Raw genomic sequence first — 21,155 nt, 5'->3', positions numbered from 1 at the left:
TGACTCGGAAGCTATTCTGGGCATTTGCCCTCCTTCCCCCCTTCGTCCGTTCTCATTGGCTCTCCTGGTAAGTGGCCTACTCCTGCCCACCCTCGGGTGACCAACTTGGCCTGTTGTCGACCGCACCCGGGGACTGACTCTGGCGGTTGGAGAGAGACTCTTGGCGCCGGGGTTGGGCACTCCAACTCTCTACTAGCCCCGAGCTGGGATTCCCTGGCCTGCGCCAGCTGCGTACAGGGCGAGTACACCACACCTGCCTGGGTCTTCACCCCCAGCTGCGAGACTCCTCCATTCCCGGAGGGCTCCCCACACCTGCTGCGGCCGTGCCCCATCTCCCCGCAGCTGCGGCGCTGAGCATCCCCATGTCGAGAGGCTGAGACCAGGGCAGGTGCAGGGCGTTCCCACTCACCCGCGAAAGTCCGCCTCCTCAGGTTTTCCTCTGCAAGTCTGTGTTGGAGGTAGAAAAAGAGTATGTGGAGTTTATGTGCAGGTCCTCCCCAGTCTCCGCTCCATCCCCTAAAGCTCCATTTCCTAGCCCAGCATCCCATTTTGGTAAAGCCCTTCGAAGTGGGCCGCAGCAGGAGGGCTGTGCTGAATCTTTAGAGCAACCCCTTTGAGGAATGGGTATAGTTTCCTACTCCTTAAAAGTACCCCCGATGGCTCCAGCCTTCCCCTCATTTCCCCTAATACTCCAACTTTGAAAGACTGGGGAGTGTGAAGCTAGGCTAAAAAGCTAGTTTAACAGGGTTTGAAGAGATCCCCCCCAACCTCCCGCTTCCCCAAACTGGGCTGCTACCCCCTACCTCCATAGGCAAAGGGGTTGGAGATCCTTAATTCTGTATTTCCACCTGACAGCAGCCCTGACCAACCCTCCAACAGGCTGGGATGCAGCCGTACTTCAATGGATCCCAGGGGTATCTTGAAGGCGTTTCCCAAACGGAAGAAAATTCATGCTGATGCATCATCAAAAGTACTTGCAAAGATTCCCAGGAAGGAAGAGGGAGAAGAAGCAGAAGGTGAGATGACCCACTCTCAGAACCCTCATGCGCTTGAACCCTCAGCCTTCATGTGCTTCAGCCCTATGTTGTTCATGTCCAGAATCAGATATTGGAGCTGACTCTGCCTGTCCATGGACTGCAGGTCTGTTTGTATCTGCCTTGTACTAAGCTTGGTCCTGGGTCTTGGACAGGCCATTTGCTGTGTTATCTTCTTTTCTACCTGAACACCCCTATCAATTGGAAAAGACTCCCTGGACCCTCAGGGAATGACCAGTATAATTTTTGCCCTGGGGGACTGGGACAGAAACCCCCCTCCATTACCCAGGATTGTTGTTAGTTGTTTTGCAGCCAAATTGATAAATAAATAGCAGAGGCTTTGGAGGCAGGGTTGTCGGGTCTGTCAGAGTGTAAGGGCAAGAAATGTGCATTGTTGAAAGAATAAATGATAAAGGATTCAAAGTATGGAGAGAGGCTGGGCGCGGTGGCTCATGCCTGTAATCCCAGCACTTTGGGAGGCCAAGGCAGGCAGATCACCTGTGCTCAGGAGTTCGAGACCAGCCTGGGCAATGTGGCGAAACCCCGTCTCTACCAAAAATACAAAAAATTAGCCAGGCATGGTGGCACATGCCTGTAATCCCAGCTACTTGGGAGGCTGAGGCATGAGAATCGCTTGAGCCCGGGAGATGGAGGTTGCAGTGAGCCAAGATGACGCCACTGTACTCCAGCCTGGGCAACAGAGTGAGACTGTCTCCAAACAAACAAACGAAAAAAACAAAACAAAAACAAAGTAAGAAGGGAGGAGGCATTCATTCAGCAGATATTTACAGGTTACTTACAATGTGCCAGACACTTCTAGGTTGCACCAAGGAACAGGACGTATAAAAATCCTTGTCCCTTACTTTCAAGTACTGGCCTGTGAGAAAATTTGCTGTATATAGAAGGAAACCTGCCTGGATGGAAGACAAATGCTTATTTTCAGGGTAGGGGACTGTGAACATGTCATTCAGATCATGTTAGAAGTTGTATTCAGATCATGTTAGAAGTTGTGGCCAGGGGGTGGCAGATAAAATTAAAAAGTTATGACAGTAGTCATCTGGATGTTCCTTCCCCAGAGTGGCTGAGCTCCCTTCGGGCCCATGTTGTGCGCACTGGCATTGGACGAGCCCGGGCAGAACTCTTTGAGAAGCAGATTGTTCAGCATGGTGGCCAGTTATGCCCTGTCCAGGGCCCAGGTGTCACTCACATTGTGGTGGATGAAGGCATGGACTATGAGCGAGCCCTCCGCCTTCTCAGACTACCCCGGCTGCCCCCGGGTGCTCAGCTGGTGAAGTCAGCCTGGCTGAGCTTGTGCCTTCAGGAGAGGAGGCTGGTGGATGTAGCTGGATTCAGCATCTTCATCCCCAGTAGGTGGGCTGATCCCAGTCTTTTTTTCCAATGTTTTCTAGTAGCATCTTGAGCTCTCTTCTTGAATTATTAAAAATAACTGTCATTAATTTAAAAATTAGCCAGGCATGGTGGTATATGCCTGTAGTCCCAGCTATAAGAGGGTTAGGTGGGAGGATTGATTGAGCCAGGGAGGCTGAGGCTGCAGTGAGCCTTGATCATACCACTGTACTCCAGCCTGGGTGATAGAGCAAGACCCTATCTCAAGAGAAACTCCAAAAACCTCAAAAAACTCATTTTCTTAATTGGACACACTGGGAAACCAAGTATTTCAGAATACATTAGGACTGGGGACAGAAACAGGGTGAGACCTTTGGTGTCTTAACCTCCCATCACCATCCCCACAGGTACTTGGACCAGTCACAGCCCAGCAAGGCAGAGCAGGATGCTTCTCTTCCTCCTGGCACCCATGAGGCCCTGCTTCAGACAGCGCTTCCTCCTCCTCCTTCTCCCACCAGGCCTGTGTCTCCTCCCCAAAAGACAAAAGAGGCACCAAACACCCAAGCCCAGGTCAGGAGCCTTCCATCCCTCAGAGCTCCCTTCCCCTAGGAAGCAGATCACAGAAATGGGGAGGGCCTGATGACTGTTCAGAAAGTCCCAGTCCCCGGAGAGAGGAGGACCCCATTGTGAAGCCATATATCTCTTCCCAACACTCATCACTCCTGCATTCATCTAGGCCGTATCTAACACATACCACTGGGGATCCTAGGGGTAGGCACTGCGGTGAGCCAAAGGGAATGTGGCCCCACACCCGAGGTGATCCAAGTCTGATGCAGAAGGCCCCACCTCATTCTTAGGTCTGACTAGAAGACCCTCCCCCTGCACAAAGAAGATGACCCCCACCTTTAAGGATCCCTTCTCCTGGAGGACAAGAATTTATTGTTTTCTTTTCTTCTCTACCCCAAGCCCATCTCTGATGATGAAGCCAGCGATGGGGAAGAAACCCAGGTTAGCGCAGCTGATCTGGAAGCCCTCATCAGTGGCCACTACCCCGCCTCCCTTGAGGGAGATTGTGATCCTAGCCCAGCCCCTGTGGTCCTGGATAAGTGGGTCTGTGCACAGCCCTCAAGCCAGAAGGCGACCAACCACAACCTCCATATCACAGAGAAGCTGGAAGTTCTGGCCAAAGCCTACAGTGTTCAGGGAGACAAGTGGAGGGCCCTGGGCTATGCCAAGGCCATCAATGCTCTCAAGAGCTTCCATAAGCCTGTCACCTCGTACCAGGTACCCAGGGGCTAGGGTGGGAAGAGGGGTCTTTACTAGCCAGCAGTTAGTGAAGGCGCTGTCAGTCACCAGTGCGGTTCAGGTACAGTGGTGAAGACTTTATGGGGTCTAGGACTTGCACAAAAGAAAAAAAAGGAAAATTGATGAAAGCAGATTGGCAAAATCTTGATAGTTGTTGAAGCTGGGAGATGCGTACTTGGGGGTTTGTTATACGGATCTTTCTACTTTTGAATTTTTTAACATAATTAGAAGTTTTTTATTTGTAATTTTGTTTATTTATTTAGTAGAGATGGTGTTTCGCAATGTTACACAGGCTGGTCTTGAACTCCTGGGCTCAAGCAATCCACCCTTGGCTCAGCCCTGCAAAGTGCTGGGATTACAGACATGAGCCCCTGTGCCCGGCCTAAAAAGTTGTTTAAAAGAAGTTTAGACTCTGAAGCCTAACAGACCAGGGTTTGAACTCTGGTTCCTGTCATTCACTAACTGTGTGACTCCAGACAAGTTACTTAAACTCTCAAAGCATCAGTTTTCTCATTAGTAAAAAGGGGCTACCACTAAGTGAAATGGTCCCTGTAGCACAGGACCTGACATACAATAAGCCCTCAGTAAATGTTAGCTCTTGCTGTTGGAATGATGATGATGGTGATGGTGGTGGTGGTGGTGACTAATATCATCATTATTTTCTACTTCTTATTGCTGGTCTCCATCCTTCTGGGAACCAAAAGACAAATTACCCAGCCCTCATTCTATCCAAAATTCTCATCTTCAACTACACCCAAGCTTTACATAGCCACACAGTTGCCAAGCAGCCAGCGGGGACTTTTACGCCAGCATCTGCTAGAGGAGTCAGCTTCCTTTCCACTGGCTCTACCACTTCCATCTCTTCACTCTTCTTTCTTGCCTCTGCCTCCTCCTCCTCTAGGAGGCCTGCAGTATCCCTGGGATTGGGAAGCGGATGGCTGAGAAAATCATAGAGATCCTGGAGAGCGGGCATCTGCGAAAGCTGGACCATATCAGTGAGAGTGTGCCTGTCTTGGAGCTCTTCTCCAACATCTGGGGAGCTGGGACCAAGACTGCCCAGATGTGGTACCAACAGGTCACACCCTGGCTTAGCCCCTACTTCAGTTTTGCTGTCTCAGAGTTCCTGCCCCAGAGTTCCCTACCCTGTGTTTTGATGGAAATGCACCCACAGTATAGGGAGACCATTTTTCAAGGGGACCAGGACTCATATAGACCCCTCAGCTCCCAGAACAGCCTTGTTGCTTGGTATCCTTAAGAAGGAGTAGACCGGGGCAAGAAGTATGTTTCTCTGTCTCCCCAGACCAGCAAGGGCCTTCCTGAGGAGGCCAGGCCTTGACACTGCATGTCTAGAGCAGTGGTTCCCAATCCGGGCTCTGCCCACAATCACCAGGGCAGCTTGGTAAGGATGAAGATGACAAGGCCCATCCTCAGACTGATGGAATCACGAATGAGTATTTTAGGATAGTGGCAGGGCTGGATGATGGCATGTTTCCCATGCCCCCTGCCTTTCCCAAGTCCTGCTGAGTACAGACCCAACCACCCCTAGGTTGGTCCTGCCTCTAGCCTTCCCTAGAGCCTGGGGCGATGGAAGCTTCATGTGTGTGCTCACTCATGCCTCTTCATTGGTCCTGGATCCTCACAGCTCCCCATCTGGCTGCTTTTTTCCAGGGCTTCCGAAGTCTGGAAGACATCCGCAGCCAGGCCTCCCTGACAACCCAGCAGGCCATTGGCCTGAAGCATTACAATGACTTCCTGGAACGCATGCCCAGGGAGGAGGCTACAGAGATTGAGCAGACAGTAAGCGGGTGTCCCAGAGCAGTGAGGACAGCCAGGTCCTGCTCTAAGGTCTTGGGTCAAAGTCAAGAACCCCCGACTCCTCAGCTGGGGAGCGCAGCAGGCAGAGGAAACTGGGTCACCAGAGGTTGATCACAGAGCAAGTTGAGACTGAAGCTCCAGGCCCAGAGGTGGGGTGGGTGGCTGTGGTAGGAAAGAACTGTAACACCAGCCCTCTAGATTCTAGTTCTCAGTAGTCAGGCCTATTAGGCTTGGATTTGATTCTAGACTGATTGGTGTTAGGATTGGGTTAATGTTAGGGTTAGATTACAGGTAGATTATATCTGTATTACTTGAGGTTAGGGTGGGTCAGGGCAGAGGTTTTTAATGTTTTATTTTATTTTATCTTATTTTTTATTTCACCAACTTCTTTGAGAACCTGATGAAAACTGTGGACTCTATTCTCCCCAAAATGCACAAATGTGCAAAGGTTTATGTCTTTTTTCAGATGCATGGACCTTCTAAAGCCCACGCAAGGCTGGCTCAGGATTTGGGGTAGAGTTGGTGTAAAAGCACAGCGTCAGTAGGATTTGGTTTGGGGTTGGAAGAAAGCGCCATCAAGATTGAGTTAAGGCCGGGCGCGGTGGCTCAAGCCTGTAATCCCAGCACTTTGGGAGGCCGAGACGGGCGGATCACGAGGTCAGGAGATCGAGACCATCCTGGCTAACACGGTGAAACCCCATCTCTACTAAAAAATACAAAAAACTAGCCGGGCGAAGTGGCGGGCGCCTGTGGTCCCAGCTACTCGGGAGGCTGAGGCAGGAAAATGGCGTAAACCCGGGAGACGGAGCTTGCAGTGAGCTGAGATCCGGCCACTGCACTCCAGCCTGGGCGACAGAGCCAGACTCAGTCTCAAAAAAAAAAAAAAAAAAAAAAAAAAAAAAAAAAAAAAAAAGATTGAGTTAAGACCAGGCTCATGCCTTTAATCCCAGCACTTTGGGAGGCCAGGGTGGACAGATCATCTGAGCTCAGGAGTTCGAGACCAGCTTGGCCAACATGGTGAAACCCTGTCTCTATAAAACACAAAAATTTCCAGCCTGGCAAACATGGCGAAACCCCGTCTCTACTAAAAGTACAAAAATGTTAGCCGGGTGCCGTGGCTCATACCTATAATCCCAGTTACTTGGGAGGCTGAAGAGGGAGATTTGTGTGAACCTGGGAGGTAGAGGTTGCAGTGAGCCAAGATCACGCCACTGCACTCTAGCCTGGGCAACAGAGCAAGACTCTGTCTTAAAAAAAAAAAAAAAAGGGCCGGGCGCGGTGGCTCACGCCTGTAATCCCAGCACTTTGGGAGGCCGAGGCGGGCGGATCACAAGGTCAGGAGATCGAGACCACGGTGAAACCCCGTCTCTACTAAAAATACAAAAAAATTAGCCGGGCGCAGTTGTGGGCGCCTATAGTCCCAGCTACTCGGGAGGCTGAGGCAGGAGAATGGCGTGAACCCGGGAGGCGGAGCTTGCAGTGAGCCGAGATCGCGCCACTGCGCTCCAGCCTGGGCGACAGAGCCAGACTCCGTCTCAAAAAAAAAAAAAAAAAAAAAAAAAAAGATCGAGTTTAAAGTTAGGCTTCAATTTTCTTTTTCCTTTTCCTTTTTTTTTTGAGACAAAGTCTCGCACTTTTGCCCAGGTTGGAGTGTAGTGGCTCTATCTCGGCTCACTGCAAGCTCTGCCTCCAGGGTTCATGCCATTCTCCTACGTCAGCCTCTGGAGTAGCTGGGACTGTAGGTGCTCGCTACCACACCCGGCTAATTTTTGTATTTTTGGTAGAGACGGGGTTTCACCGTGTTAGCCAGGGTGGTCTCGATCTCCTGACCTTGTGATCCACTCGCCTCGGCCTCCCAAAGTGCTGGGATTACAGGCGTGAGCCACCGCACCCAGCAGGATTTTCTTAATGTTGGTTGCTTTTAAGTTAAGATTTGTAGTTGTCCAAGAAATAAGATTTGGGTTTGGTTTAGAGTTGGGTTAGCTATTAAGTTCATGTAAAAGCTAGATTAGAGAGACATTGGGCTGCATTTCGGGTAGATGTGTCATTTGTTCAATGGGCATTAGGATTAGGAGCTGCTTGTAATAGGCAAGGTTTGCTCACTTTGGTCAGGGATTCTGAAAGAGTGGGATCCCATGGAGTCTGGCCCAGTTTGATTGAAATCAGCCTCCAGCTTCATTCCAGGCCACAAGGCTATGAGGCCGGTATGAGATGGATGGACAGGCCTCTTTGTCTGCCCATCACCAGGCCTTGGTGCTAGTGATGACACCGTCACTCCGCCATGGTATCCAGGCATGGAGAATGCCTCAGTCAGTCCCCAGCCCATTGGAACAAAAGAGGCTTCCCACCTGGCCTCCTGTGCCCCCATTTAAGGGCTCGAGCCATAGAAGTTTTGATGGGATTACTCACATGGACCTCCTCCTTCCATTCTCTTGGGAGGCTCAAGAAGGGAGTAAGGGGATTAGCAGAGCCCTCCTGTCAGGAGACTTGAGGTGTCCAGGGCCCCAGAATTCTCCATGTCCTGGGGTGGAGGCGGGAGGCCATCTGCATATGAAAGAACCTCAGTGTCTCAGGGGTGGAGGCTAATGGGTTTGTTTTTCCTCAGAGGGACAATCCTTCAGCTGACAGTTGCCATCTCAGCTCCCTCCCCACCAAGAAAGGATGTGGCTCTTGGCTCAGAACTGCCCCCTCTTTGCTTTCTTTCCTCTCCTTTCCCACAGGTGCAGCTGTATTTCTGTACTCCACTTTCTCCCGGGCCTGGGCCTGGCGCATGCTGCCAGCCACCTGCTCAGGCCTCAAGCCCCAGCTCACATATTCCAAACCTTTAGCTCCAAATCAGTAGATATCTGGGGCTACCTAGACCTGACTGAGGGCTTTCAGCAACTGGCCCCTTGTCCTAAGTGGAGTTTCACAGACCTGGGCATGTGGGCTGGGGCAGGGGCAGAGAGAGTCTGTGTCTCCCTACTCTTAAAGAGCTCCATGGGGCAAGCTCAGTGCCCACTCTGACAAGCAGAGCTGGCACCTTCTCCCATCTCTTCTCAGGCTTGCCTCTTGCACAGTGAGCTTTTTCTTCTCTCCTGTCCTAGTGAAGGGAAAGAACAGCAGCTCCCCACGGTGGATTCCCGCAGGCTTGCAGCAGGCATTGGGGAATGGGCATAAGCTGAGGGTGTGGGCCCGAGTCCGGGAAGGCCCTTGTGCTGCTGTGGGAGAGGAGCTCCCCACGGCCCCTCACCTGTCACTGCTCTCTCCCAGGTCCAGAAAGCAGCCCAGGCCTTTAACTCCGGGCTGCTATGTGTGGCATGTGGTTCATACCGACGGGGAAAGGCAACCTGTGGTGATGTCGACGTGCTCATCACTCACCCAGATGGCCGGTCCCACCGGGGTATCTTCAGCCGCCTCCTTGACAGCCTTCGGCAGCAAGGTATGAGCTCCATCTCTGGGTGAGCAGGTTGACAGAGGGCAGCACAGGGCTGGGGGCCCCTGAGGGAGAACCTTAGAAGTTCCAGTCCCGAGGCAGGAAGCAGAGGAACAGTGCTTTGCCAGCATCCCATCTCTATCGGGGCTGGAATCCTCTCCAGGGAGAGATGAAGCAGCCCTGCCACACCTATGTGGAGGTGCTCAGTGAACCCTGCAGGCCGAGTATCTCATCTGATCTTTCTGTGACACTATGGGGGAGATGGGAATTACTATCCATGTTTTACAGAAAAGGAGAAGGGCCCAGAGAGGGTAGTGTCACCCAGCTAATACCTGGGCAAGCCCCAGCTTAGAGATCAGGAGAGACCTGAGAGTATGGGATAGCCCAGGCCTGGCTCCCTGCCCTCCCAGTAGTCCCCTCTATTGGGCCAGGGTTCCTCACAGATGACTTGGTGAGCCAAGAGGAGAATGGTCAGCAACAGAAGTACTTGGGGGTGTGCCGGCTCCCAGGGCCAGGGTGGCGACACCGGCGCCTGGACATCATCGTGGTGCCCTACAGCGAGTTTGCCTGTGCCCTGCTCTACTTTACCGGCTCTGCACACTTCAACCGCTCCATGCGAGCCCTGGCCAAGACCAAGGGCATGAGTCTGTCAGAACATGCCCTCAGCACTGCTGTGGTCCGGAACACCCATGGCTGCAAGATGGGGCCTGGCCGAGTGCTGCCCACTCCCACTGAGAAGGATGTCTTCAGGCTCTTAGGCCTCCCCTACCGAGAACCTGCTGAGCGGGACTGGTGACCCATGGCTGGGGGTGCGGAGGAGAGCTGAGTTGGACTGGCTACCCCTCCTGGCCACCCAGTGGAGTACTCCCTCCAGCCTCAGCTGGCCAAACCTTGCTGCTCCAACCACCAGCTTCCTCAGCGAGCTGGGCCCAGGGCTCTGGGCCTGAAGCGAGAGCCAGCATGGCTCCCAGTATCTACCCAGTCCTCTCCCAGACAGGAGCAGGCTGCCTCGAGGAATTTTGCAAGTGGCCCCTTATCCCATTTTAAGCAGGAGCAGGTGGCTGATTTGAAGCCCCAGGCATCCCCCTTCCCTGCTGTGAGAAAGGCTGAGCTGCTGGGTGGGGACAGAAGCTGCCGGGGAGAGGGAAGCAGCTGTGCTGTCAACATCGTCCAAGACCCTCTGGGGTAGGAGAACAGCCATTCCACACGTGTTCCCTCTACCCATGCTGCTTCCTGGGCAGCTGGTGGTGCTGGGAATGGGGTGCCCCAGCCTCTGTGAGGACAGTGTTGGAAGGCCCAGGGGCCCAGTAAAGTGCATCTGACATTGAACCTGCCTGGTGTCTGAACTGCTGCAGCTTCTACCTACCTTCTTCCACCCAGGCAGGGACGACGGAGATGGGAACTGAAAAGAGGAGCCCAGAAAGGCTGTGTTAACTGCCCTCTAGACAGGACTGGCGTGAGTCAGCTCCTAAACTCACAGCAAGGATAGCAGTGGTTGTGACCAGGGAGAATCGTGGAGTCAGGCACCTGGAGCTCCTATCTAGCCATCACCAACTTCTGCAGGCCCTGCCTTAGACCAGGCTATCAGGGACATAAGCAAAAGTGGCAAGACTCAGGAAACCATTAGGAACAACTAAATAGTGACCTGTGTATACAGGGATGGGCGGCCAGGGAAGGCTTCCCGGAGGAGGAGAGAGGCAGACTGGCAGGGAAATTGCCTCTGAGAGGAGTCAGCAGGCTCTGTTGGGGGACAATTAAGGACCAGCTTTAGAGAGGACACTGTGTGCTGGGAGTCAGGAGCAGGCTGGGCTGGTAGAGGACTGGAAGCAGAGCTTGGTTTGATAGAGCAGACGAGAGCAGGTCCCGCTGGGGAGTGCAGGATGGCTTCCTGAGGCTGTTTCGCAGGGCAGGGAGACTTGGTGGGGCAGTGGGGGCATGGAAGGAGATTCAGGCAGCCCAGGTATGAGGAGGAGCGGGCACAGAGTCAGAAGGAGACTGTATTGGAGGAGGAGCGAGGAGCCTGGAGAGGCCCTGTGCTGGGTTTTGGGTGGTGGCGCGTGAGGGCAGCTTTGGCTCCAGAGGGGGAATCCCACCTTGAGTGTGCTGGGTGGGCGACATGCCTGTTGGTAACTTGCAGAGTCGCGGAGCCAGCCTTTGTCTGCCTGGTCTTGATCATGGGATCCTAGCAGCCTGGGAGTAGGCCCCTCAACTCAAGCTCACACCCCTGACGTGTAAGTCAGGGAGTCTTCCCATCACTGATCATATTGGGAAAGGAATCAGAAGCCCACAGGACCTGGAGGGCCCTTTCACAGCTCAGCACCAACCCGAGAGATGGCCAGTCAAAAGCCCAGAAGCCTTCTGGAGGGGCGAGCCTCTCCCCCAAGAACGTTTACTCCCAGAGACACATGGCTGCCAAGAGCCACAGTGGGCCTGGGTAGACAGGAGAGGGACTGGGGAAAGCCTGAGCCCCCGGATGTGAAGGCTACTTTTGGTCCCTCTCTGGACTGGTCCCTCAGTGCCTGCTGCTGTCCCCAGCAAGAGTTGGAGTCAGCAGAAGTCCAAAGACGCGTGTCTGGGTCCAAATGTGGAAGTTGCTTCTCTCCTTTTGCCCCAGCCTGCTCCAGGCCCAAGGAACAGGACCTCCAGGGCCAGGGGTGGAGGGAACCAGTGTGCAGCAGGCCATAGAGTAGCTCACCCAAGTTCTTTTCCTACACAGAGGGAGGTCCCGGGACTGCAGGGAGGGATACTGCTTGCTTCTTTGTGTGAAATCAGGGTCTGACCTCCATTCTTGACATCCCTGCCCATCTGCCTTAACTCCTTCCCCCACGAGACTCAGAATTCAGAGACTGCCTGGAAACCATGCAGACTCCTGGTCCTACCTCCTGGCCAGGGCAACACAAAGTCGTGGGATAAAGAGGGAGCATGCCCCACCTCCAGCAACCCATCTGGGTGACCCTTTGGCTGCCCAGTCTGACACAGAAGCCCAGGAGAACAGCCACTGAGGCAGAGGAGCTGATGGAGGGATTTCTGAGTCTTGAGAAAGGCTTCCCAGTTTGGGGGTGAAATGAGGTTCTCTGAGTCCAAGTAAGCAAGAAATGTGAGTATTGGGGGTTCCAAGGCACTTTAGCGCTGAACCTGGTTCTTGAGCAGGCTTTCAGCCCAGTCTCCCATCCTGCCAGACAGGGAGACTCCATTGCAGGGCCCTGGTGGGAACTCGGGTTCTGTCCAGCAACTGAGCACCCCACACACCTACCACCCAGTCACCACCTGGCCTGGAGTAGGTGGAGAGAGACCCCACAAGCCTGCTCCCTGCTCTAGCCCAGTTCTTCATCACTCTGTCCCTGAGCCAGGGTTGTCCTTGGACGAGCCAGGGTTGTCCTTGGACAGGCCACATGTGGCAGGCAGAATAATGGTCCACTGAAGATGTCCATGTCTTAATCCCTGGAACCTGTGAATATGTCACCTTAGTTGGCTGGAGGGACTCTGTAGATGTGATGAAGCTTAAGCATTTTGAGATGAGGTGATTATGCTGGGGAATCCTGTGGGCCCAATGTAAACATGAGTTCTTAAGAGCAACAGTCATGGCCAGGTGCGGTGGCTCAGGCCTGTAATCCCAACACTTTGAGAGGCCAAGGCGGGCGGATCACTTGAGCCCCGGAGTTTGAGGCCAGCCTAGCCAACATGGCAAAACCCCGTCTCTACAAAAAGAAAATACAAAAGTTAGCGAGGCGTGGCCAGACATGGTGGTGCCTATAATCCCAGCTACTTGGGAGGCTGAGGTGGGAGGATCACCTGAGCCTGGGAGGCAGAGGTTGCAGAGGTTCCAGTGACCTGAGATTACACCACTGCACTCCAGCCTGAGCTATAACAGAGTGAGACCCTGTCTCAAAAAAATAAAAAAACTACAATCAGAGAGACTTGATGAGGAAAGGTCAGAGAGATGCAAAGTTTCTGGCTTTGAAGATGGGGAAAGATCTCCAGCAGAGTGTGAGCAACCTCTAGGAGTCAGAGAAGGCAGGGAACAGCTTCTACTCTAGAGCCTGCAGAAGGATGGCAGCCCTGCTGATGCCTGGCCTTATCTCAGGGAGGCCTGTTGGATTTTGAGCTGGTGGAACTGTGAGATAATGACTTTGTTGTTTAAGCCAGTAAGTTGGTGTAATTTGTTAATGTGACTGCAGAAACCCAATAGACTGTGTGTTGGGCTCTCCCTGTACAAAGGCAGAGGGACAGCAAGTGTGAGCAAGCCCTGCTGTGAGGTAGAGGGCATCCTCTGAAGTGTGTGGGGAAAGGGGAGCCTCACATGAGCCCAGGGCCACCACATGTTCAGTCTGAGCCTCCCTAATTTCAGTTTCTTCCTGACACTTTGTGCAAGATGCAAGTCCCCCGTGGGCTGCTCTGCTCACCCCGACTGAGCTCGGAGCTTCATCTTTTCCCAGGGCCTGGGGTGGCGACCTCAGTCTTGACCTTAGACCTACACTAAAAGGAGCAAGACAGGCCCTGTCCTGGGTTCCAGCTGCTCACAGCGCAGGTGTGGGCACCAGAAAGGGAAACAAGACAGGCCCCGGCCTTTCCTCCTGGGTTCTGGCTGCTCACAAGGCAGGTGTGGGCATGGGGCAGGGGCTTCCCAGGCAGCACCTGGAGTGGGCACAAGGTGGGCAAGTCCAGCTGTGTCCCATCCTACAGTTCCAATGGCTGGGAAAGGCAAACCCAGGCCCATTGTCTTGCTTCTCCAGGAGAATCATGGAATTACTCTCCCTTTAAATGGAACAGGATGCCTCTTGCCAGGATGGAGGACTGGCTTGGAGAAGACTTAGGCACCCCAAACAGGGGCGCCCCTTTCCAGGCCCTCCCCTGTTATCTGAGGGAGCGGCCTCCCATGCAAGTTACAGATGTTGGGGCACCTGCTGCTGCTGGGCTTACAGGCCTTGATGGGCTCCGCCACAGGCGCCTTTGGCCCTATGTCTGCTCTGCCCTTAGTTTTCCAGAACCCTTGGTTCTGGAAGGGCAGTACTGCTTCTGAGCTCTGGAACTGGGGAGTCCTCAGGGATGAAGCCCCCAACTGGCCTGAGGCTCTGGGCCAGGTCTCAGCCTCATCATCCTACTGGGGTGTCTCGGCAAGACCTGGTCCCCACACTGCAGGGAACGTCCCTGAAGAAGGCCCCAGGCCTGGAGATGAAGAGAGGTCCCAGGGGCTGAGGGGCCATGGGTAGGGCTCCGAGGTTGCCCCTGGAGGGCAGTACAGACGCCAGGGAAGGCAGGCCACTGCCCGTTGCTTGAGTGGAGCCTCTTAGCAATGGTGACACCTTTGCCCTGCTGGACTCAGCCTGGCCCTGATGGAGCAGGCCCAGAGCCCCAGACACAGTGCACCTCCCCCCGACCCCTTGCTCCGGTTCCCTCAGCTCGGTTGTGTGTGTAGTGCCCATGCATATGTGTGTTCATGTTCCACTGCAGGGGGATGTGTGTGCCTAACACACATTCCTGGACCCTGCGTCTGTGCTGCGTGTTCATGATTTAGTCTCTGCGTGTGTGTGTGTGCTCAACCCTGGGCACGTGTCCACGTGGCCCTGTCTGTTTAGGTCTCAGTGGAGGCCCTGTGTTATTAAGGGCTCAGGCAGGGTGTTGGGTAGGAGGAGGTGGGAGTCCCTGGAAGTCCCCAGTGGTGCTGGAGTCCCTGCTGCAGGTGGAGCCCTGGCTGGGCCCTGGACCCTGTGTCCTCATGTCCATGGAGGAGGCCGCAGGGTGGGCCGCCTGCGTCAGCCTTGAGCGGCCATCAATAGCATGCGGTTAATTAATTTGATGGGAACAGCAGGGACCGCCGTTTGCATTTAGTGAAGTTCCAGGAACTTCCAACCTCATCTTCATAATTGGCCTCATAAATTGTAAGAAAGAGAGAGATCAGCAAAGCGGGAGGGAGGAGGGGCTGCCCGTCCGTCCTTATTTAATTTTATTGCTGAAATTCATCTTTTTAGCCTCCTCCGCCGGAATCGGCTCTCCCTGCCGGATTTGCTTAATCATGATAAATTAATATTCATTTCCCCGCCTCTTACCCAGCTCCCGCGCTTGGATGGAGTTGGGGAGGGTCTCCTTCCAGCCCCTCAGCTGGGCCTTGGTGGGAGCGTGGGGGAATGAGCTTGTGTGCGGAACTGAAAGTGACACCTAGGGAGGGTAGAAGGGGCCTGGGAGAAAGATGGGGAGTGAAGCAGGTGGGGCTGGATGATTAGGACTCTCAGAGGGCCTAGGATGCTGAGGTCAATGCCCCCTGCCCAGCTAGGGCCAGGTGGGAGGGGCAGGAAGAGCCTGAGAAGGCCCTTTTGGAGATGCAGAAGCCGAGGTCAGGACTGACAAGATGGATCTGGGAGAGGAGCCTGGAAACCAGCTTGAATGGAGAGGTAGGAGAAGGGTTGTTGCCCACCCAACATGGACTTTGCCCCACCCCACCCCCAAGTAGATCCAGCCCACCTTGCCCTGTGCAGACTCCATAATGGACCCATCATGGTCTTTGGAGCCTCAGAGGCACTGTGGTCTCTGACTACAGAAGCAGCCTCTCCACCTGCCCACAACCCAGCTCAGTGGGGGAGCTGGCCGCCTTATGCTGGGCATCTTTGCTGTGCTGTGTGGCTGTCACCGATACTGCTGTCCCTAGCAAGGCCCTATGGGAGGTGGGGATGGGGGTGCTGCTGGAGGGCAATGCAGTCCTGCTCTTCCATGGTCAGTGGGGCCCCCAGTCAAGGGATCTGAATTCCCCATCCCCTGTGTTACAATTAGTATTTATTTGGGACCTGGGAGGAATTTTAGATGCCGTCCAGCCCCCTTGCCCCATTTATAAAAGAGGAAACTGAGGCCCAGAGATGGGATATGCCCTGGTTCAAGGTCTCTCAGAGGTCAGGAGGGCTGGATCCACCCCAGGCATTCTTCCACCCCACCCCGGAGGCTGAGTGTGGTGGGCAGGATTCAAAGGATCACCCCCAGTTATCATTGCCTTTGGATTATCTCTCTTTTGAGTGTGGGTACGAGTGTGATGAGGTGTCACTCATGTGGTCATGTCACATTATATGGCAAAAGGACCTAGCTTAATCACATGAAATCTTTAAAAGCAAAGAGCTTTCTCTGGCTGGTAGCAGAAGGGAAGTCAGGGAGATTTGAAGCATGAGAAGGGTCAGAGAGGGTCCTTAAAAAGCAGCCCCGGCTGACAGCCAGCAGGGAAACAGTCCTACAGCCACAAGGAACTGAATTCCACCAGCAACAAGAATGCACGTGGACGCAGCCTCTCCCAGAGCCATCAGCAAAGAGCCCAGGCTGGCAACACCTGGATTTCAGCTTTGTGGGACCCTAAGCAGAGAACCGAGCTGAGCCTGCTCAGACTGCTGTCCTACAGCACTGTGAGATCATAAGTGGGTGTTGGTTTAAGGGGCAGAGTTTGTGATAATCTGTTATGCAGCAGTAGGAAACAGACTCACAGGGCCTAGCGGAAGGGAGTCTTAGGAAGCTCCTAGGAGGTGGGCAGGGGATGAAGTTGGGAGAGGGCTGGGTGCTCTATCCTAATGCTATCCCTCCGCTATACTCCCACATGGCAGTAACTGACTGGACCGGAAGCCCTCACCATTCCCTACTGCTGTACCTGGGACCGAACCCTGTAAGCATTTACATTTGTGACTCTTGCCCAGGTGGAGTCTGGGCCCCTGCGTGGTGAGCAGCAGTGAGCCTCCCTCTCACAGGAGTGGGTTCTTGACAAGAGGAGTTTCTGTGGCATTGGCTCAGGCAGAGCCTTCTAGGTTATGGGCACTCCAGACAGGCTGATCTGATGCCCTTTCAAACCAGAGTTCCCTTCCTCCTCCCAAACCAGAGTTTTTCAAATGTATGTATTCGTGGTGCCTGGATTGGCGCCAGTAAAAGATGTTTTTGTTTTTGTTTGTTTGTTTGTTTTTGAGACGGAGTTTCGCTCTCGTTGCCCAGGCTGGAGTGCAATGGCACGATCTCAGCTCACTGCAACCTCCATCTCCCGGGTTCAAGCGATTCTCCTGCCTCAGCCTCCTGAGTAGCTAGGATTACAGGTGCATGCTACCCTTCCCAGCTAATTTTTGTATTTTAGTAGAGACAGGGTTTCACCATGTTGGTTAGGCTGGTCTCGAACTCCTGACTTCATGATCCACCCACCTCGGCCTCCCAAAGTGCTGGGATTACAGGCATGAGCCACTGTGACCAGCCAAAGATGTTTTTGATTGCTACTAGATAGAAGGCAACAGCTTCTATGGAGGTTGGAGAAGACCGAGGCACATTTTGCAGGTTATGAAAGCAGCCTCCAGTGAGGAGACCCGAGTTAGCTGTACACTATTTCTGGTTTGTTTCAGCAGAGTTTCACCATCATTTATTGACTCCTGAGCCTGGCCAGTCCACCCTTAACCCATTCTGCACATGGATTATATCATGTAGGCTTCCCAACAGCTCTCTGGTAGTTGTATTATCCCCATTTTGCAGATGAGGAAAGTGAGGTCCAGAGAGGTTTATTTACTAGTCCTAAGTCACACACCATATGAGGAACAGAGCTGGGTTTCAGCTCAGATCTGTGTGACCCGGGAAGCCCAGCTGGTTTCCCTGGCTCCTCTCTGGGAGTGGTTCGAGCCCAGATCTAACTGGGCTTTCTGTCCTAACCTCTTTCCCTCCTTCCCCCTTATCTGAAGCAAGGAGCCTGAGCGTTTTAGTCTGTGGAGGGTTCCCTTGCTGATGTTGAAGGACACAGTCCCCGGTCCTGAAACCTAGGGTTTGGAATCAGCAGTTGCCCGCTTGCCCTGAGGTGGGGTCTCCTGACCCCTCCACCTCCATTTGGGAATTAGTGGTGTCCGAGGCTCCAATGCCTGAGCACTCCTGAGCTCCAGCCCTGCTGGAGGCGGGTGTCTGGGCTCTGTAGCTCAGAGACATCCCTACGTGCCCACCCTGTCCCCCATGGCCCCAGCGGGCCTGCACACACCTGACCCTTTCCCCTCAGCCCTTGGCCTCGTGTTCCTGCACACACCAGGCCCGGCCCCAGAGCCCACACATGCATCACTTGTCCCCATGCCAACTCCACCACAGGGCCTGATGGGGGCCTCACCTGGCCTGAGACGTCCCCTCCCCACAGCTCCAGGCGTCTGCTGAGGAATCCTCCCTCCTCATCCTGGCCTGGAACCCAGCATTGTGTGGAGCCCTTTGGGGCCAGTTTGAGCAGAGCCTCTGGTCGAGCTACCCTCCCTACCTGCCAGCCAGACAGCATCTTGCAAGGGGATCACCGCCCCCCCCCCCCCCCCCCGCCTGTTCCCCTTCCTCCCGAGCTGCCTAAAGGGGAGGGAGCCCAGGACCCTCGGGCGTGGCACCACAGGAGAACCCAGAGGCCACGCTCTTCCTTTTCCTGCCGGCAACAGTCCTGAGCGCCAGCTTCCCACCTCAGAGCCTCTGAGAACCAGGGTCCACCCACCTGAGGGCCTCCTTGACTCTCCCTTACCCCGTGCCCATGGGAGCTGCAGGACCACCAAGCGGAGGGGCGGTCTGCAAGGAGATGCCCCCTCCCTACCTCCCTGCGAAGAGTAAATTCGGGCTGCAGATGCCCCTCGGGCTCCGCAGGGAGGAGCCTCACTCGCCACTCCAGCTTCAGGCTCTGCCTTTCTGATCCTAACACTCTCTACCCTCTGGGAATAAACGGGCCTCTGGGATCCGAATGGGAGCGGCCGCCCAGAAACGGGGATGGCGGGATGGGGAGTGCTTCGTGGGACGTCCTCAGGGACGGGTGCGGGGCCTGCCGGGCTGCGGGGCCGCGCTGGGGGCCGCGCTGGGGGCCGCGCTGGGGGCCGCGCTGGGGGCCGCGCTGGGGGCCGCGCTGGGGGCCGCGCTGGGGGGCGGATATTGGAAGCCACTGGCGCGCTTCCCGGAAGCCGCCAGCAGAGGGCGCGCGAGGACCGGCGAAGAGGCCCGGCCGCGCGGGAAGGCCCGGGTGGGGTGTAGTTAAGGGTGCGGTGGGTGCGGGGCAGGAGACCCGCGGCCGGGATTCTCTCCGATCTCGGGCGTGGGAGTGGAGTGGGGTGGAGTGGGGTGGGGCGGAAGGGTCCCTACTGCGCTGCTGCAGCGCGAACCCCCGCTCTTCTCTGCAGGAGGCGGCCCGATGCCTGTGGGCCTGGCGTGCCCTTCGAGGGGGATAGAGCCTCCCCGTCACCCCGCCGGGAGCTGAGACCGCGGATCTGGGACTGGTGATTTTGGTGCTGAATGCGGTGGGACCCCCTTCCCCACACTCAACCCTGGTCAGGACTCAGTTTCCCCCTGGGTGTGTTCCGTCCTTGATCCTGGATGTTCTAAACTGGGAGACCAGGTGGGGTGAGAACACCGAGTGGGCGGGAACCAGCACCTCCCCAGGTCCCCACCCCATCCCTCTTTCCCCGCCCACCTTGAACGCAGAGCCTGAGAGAAGAAAGAGATGGGGAGAGGAGAAAGGCGTGAGAGACGGAGGGAGGGGCTGCCTGGAGCAGCGTGGGGAAGTTGAGAAGGTTCATGGAGGAGGGCCGGGATGCGTGGAGACGAAGGCGGGCCCACCTCCCCGGGGGAAGCTCTTCCGAGACTGTTGCTGTCTTCCGAGACTGTTGTTGTCTGTGCCTCCTCCCGGGCTGAGCTGGGGGCTGAGCTCTGGACTGCATCCCAGGGACCATCGCTCCGCCTGTAGCCCACCTCCAGCCGCCGTGATTTATGGCTGGGCCAGGCCCGTCGACCTTGGACGGATAACTAATGACGGGTCAATAACGCTATAGAAAAAGTGAACTGGTGAAGGGAGGAGGGATGAGGCCCATTAGCCGGCCCATCCCCTGCCTGCCGGATCTCCCCTCTCATCCTGGTGCCTTTCACTATAGCCCCCTTGCTGGGGGCTTCCCAAGGGCCTCCTGACAGGTCTGAGAGGTGATGGTTAACACCGCTGCAATGGGGGTGGGGGTTGGGATAGAGGCGGGACCAGAACACATTGGAGAGACCCAAAATGGGTCACAGGAAGGTGAAGGAAACAGGTGGGGGTGGTGGGGGTTCCCGGGAACACACCCCTTTTCCATTCTCATATTGGGAAGCCAGCGTTGAGTGAAGGGGGAGGGAGCAGTCCCTGCCAGTGGAAGGCAGGGTAGTCTCGCAGGGGAACCCTGGTGCCCTCCACCCCCTCCACCGGGCTCCCTCCCCAGGCCCCTCTCTCTGGTGTCCTCTGCCTCCTTCCACCCCAAGCTACCTGAGGTCAGAGTGTTACTGTAGTCTTTGGGGGCCATCTCATTTCTGTGCCTGCTTATATGTGGGTTGTACAAGGCACTGGCTGGGGTCTCAGTTCCTGTACCATCTGGTTTCTACTGGGAGTGGACCACAGCCTCCTCCTCTCAGGAGTGCCCGCCTCCCTCCCCCTGTTTAAGGTCACCTGGGTCATCCCCTGGGCCCCTCATCCACTTTCAACACCGCTGGGAACCCAGAATTGGGAGTAGGGAAGCAGCCTTCTCAAAACCTGCCTCGATTTACTCTGCCTCGGTGTCAGCAGCCAGGTGCCAGTTTGAAAGCCTTTCTGTCTGCCGTCCCCATTTTGCAGATGAAGTTCGAGCTGAGAGAAGCCATCAGCAGAGGGAGGAGCTGAGACTAGAATTCAGTCATAGCCTCTCCCCTGTCCCAACCTCCCCGGGGTCCTGGGCTTCTCCCACTCTCTGCTCCTCCTTAACTCCGGCCCAACTCTGCCTGCAAAGGAGACCCCCAATGAGAGGGCCACTGAGGCAAGGGCATTCCACCCCCAGGTTAGACACAGGGTAACAGAAAAGTCTTGGAGGAAGTGTGGGGCCGTGACAGTGGGATAGGGGAAGATATTCGGTCCTGCAGGTTCACATCATGGTGGGGACAATGGAAGCCCTGTGAGTATGTATGTGGATTTGTATGTGCACATGTATTCATGAATACAGTTATTCATTCAACAAACAGGTACTGAGTGGCTACCATGTGTCAGGCCCTGGGAATGTAGGGACAACACTGGGAGCTCCCAAGTGCTGTATTCTAGCAAGGGGCGCGCACAGGATAGGTATGTCTGAGGCTCGTGGTGGGGTGTGGACTCACTGCAGAATAGAAGTGGACCTGGGCACTGGCAGATGCGATGCAGCAATTCTCACTTTGCAGATGGAGACATAGAATCTTCCCCGTCTCCTCAACCCGCATTCCACTTCCAGCCTCTCACGTACCCGCCGTCCCAAACCAAACTCACCAGCTCCTCTCCC

At 55.1% G+C, this 21,155-nt stretch overlaps 1 protein-coding gene and 1 long non-coding RNA gene across 34 annotated transcripts; both read left to right on the top strand.

Annotated features, from left to right (window-relative positions):
• The first annotated feature begins 13 nt into the window (after window positions 1-13).
• On the top strand, window positions 14-10,245 carry POLL (DNA polymerase lambda). Of its 32 annotated transcripts, none has more exons than XM_077945330.1 (9): window positions 14-67; window positions 1,062-1,140; window positions 2,111-2,405; window positions 2,789-2,951; window positions 3,348-3,665; window positions 4,588-4,761; window positions 5,355-5,483; window positions 8,754-8,922; window positions 9,348-10,245. In XM_077945330.1, the coding sequence occupies exons 3-9, from the start codon at window positions 2,260-2,262 to the stop codon at window positions 9,710-9,712; spliced, it is 1,464 nt and encodes a 487-aa protein (XP_077801456.1). In that variant the 5' UTR covers window positions 14-67; window positions 1,062-1,140; window positions 2,111-2,259; the 3' UTR covers window positions 9,713-10,245.
• A 1,494-nt stretch (window positions 10,246-11,739) lies between these two features.
• Window positions 11,740-20,862, top strand: LOC144331269 (uncharacterized). Of its 2 annotated transcripts, none has more exons than XR_013398307.1 (2): window positions 11,740-12,013; window positions 19,035-20,862. It is a non-coding gene; the product is annotated as an uncharacterized LOC144331269 (long non-coding RNA). The 2 variants fall into 2 exon arrangements; XR_013398306.1 differs by lacking the exon at window positions 11,740-12,013 and adding an exon at window positions 16,419-16,549.
• The last annotated feature ends 293 nt before the right edge of the window (window positions 20,863-21,155 follow it).

This window comes from Macaca mulatta, chromosome 9 (genome assembly GCF_049350105.2).
Source record: "Macaca mulatta isolate MMU2019108-1 chromosome 9, T2T-MMU8v2.0, whole genome shotgun sequence".
In the NCBI taxonomy this organism is placed as follows: Eukaryota; Metazoa; Chordata; class Mammalia; order Primates; family Cercopithecidae; genus Macaca; species Macaca mulatta.
This window is presented reverse-complemented; position numbering and strand designations above follow the sequence as displayed.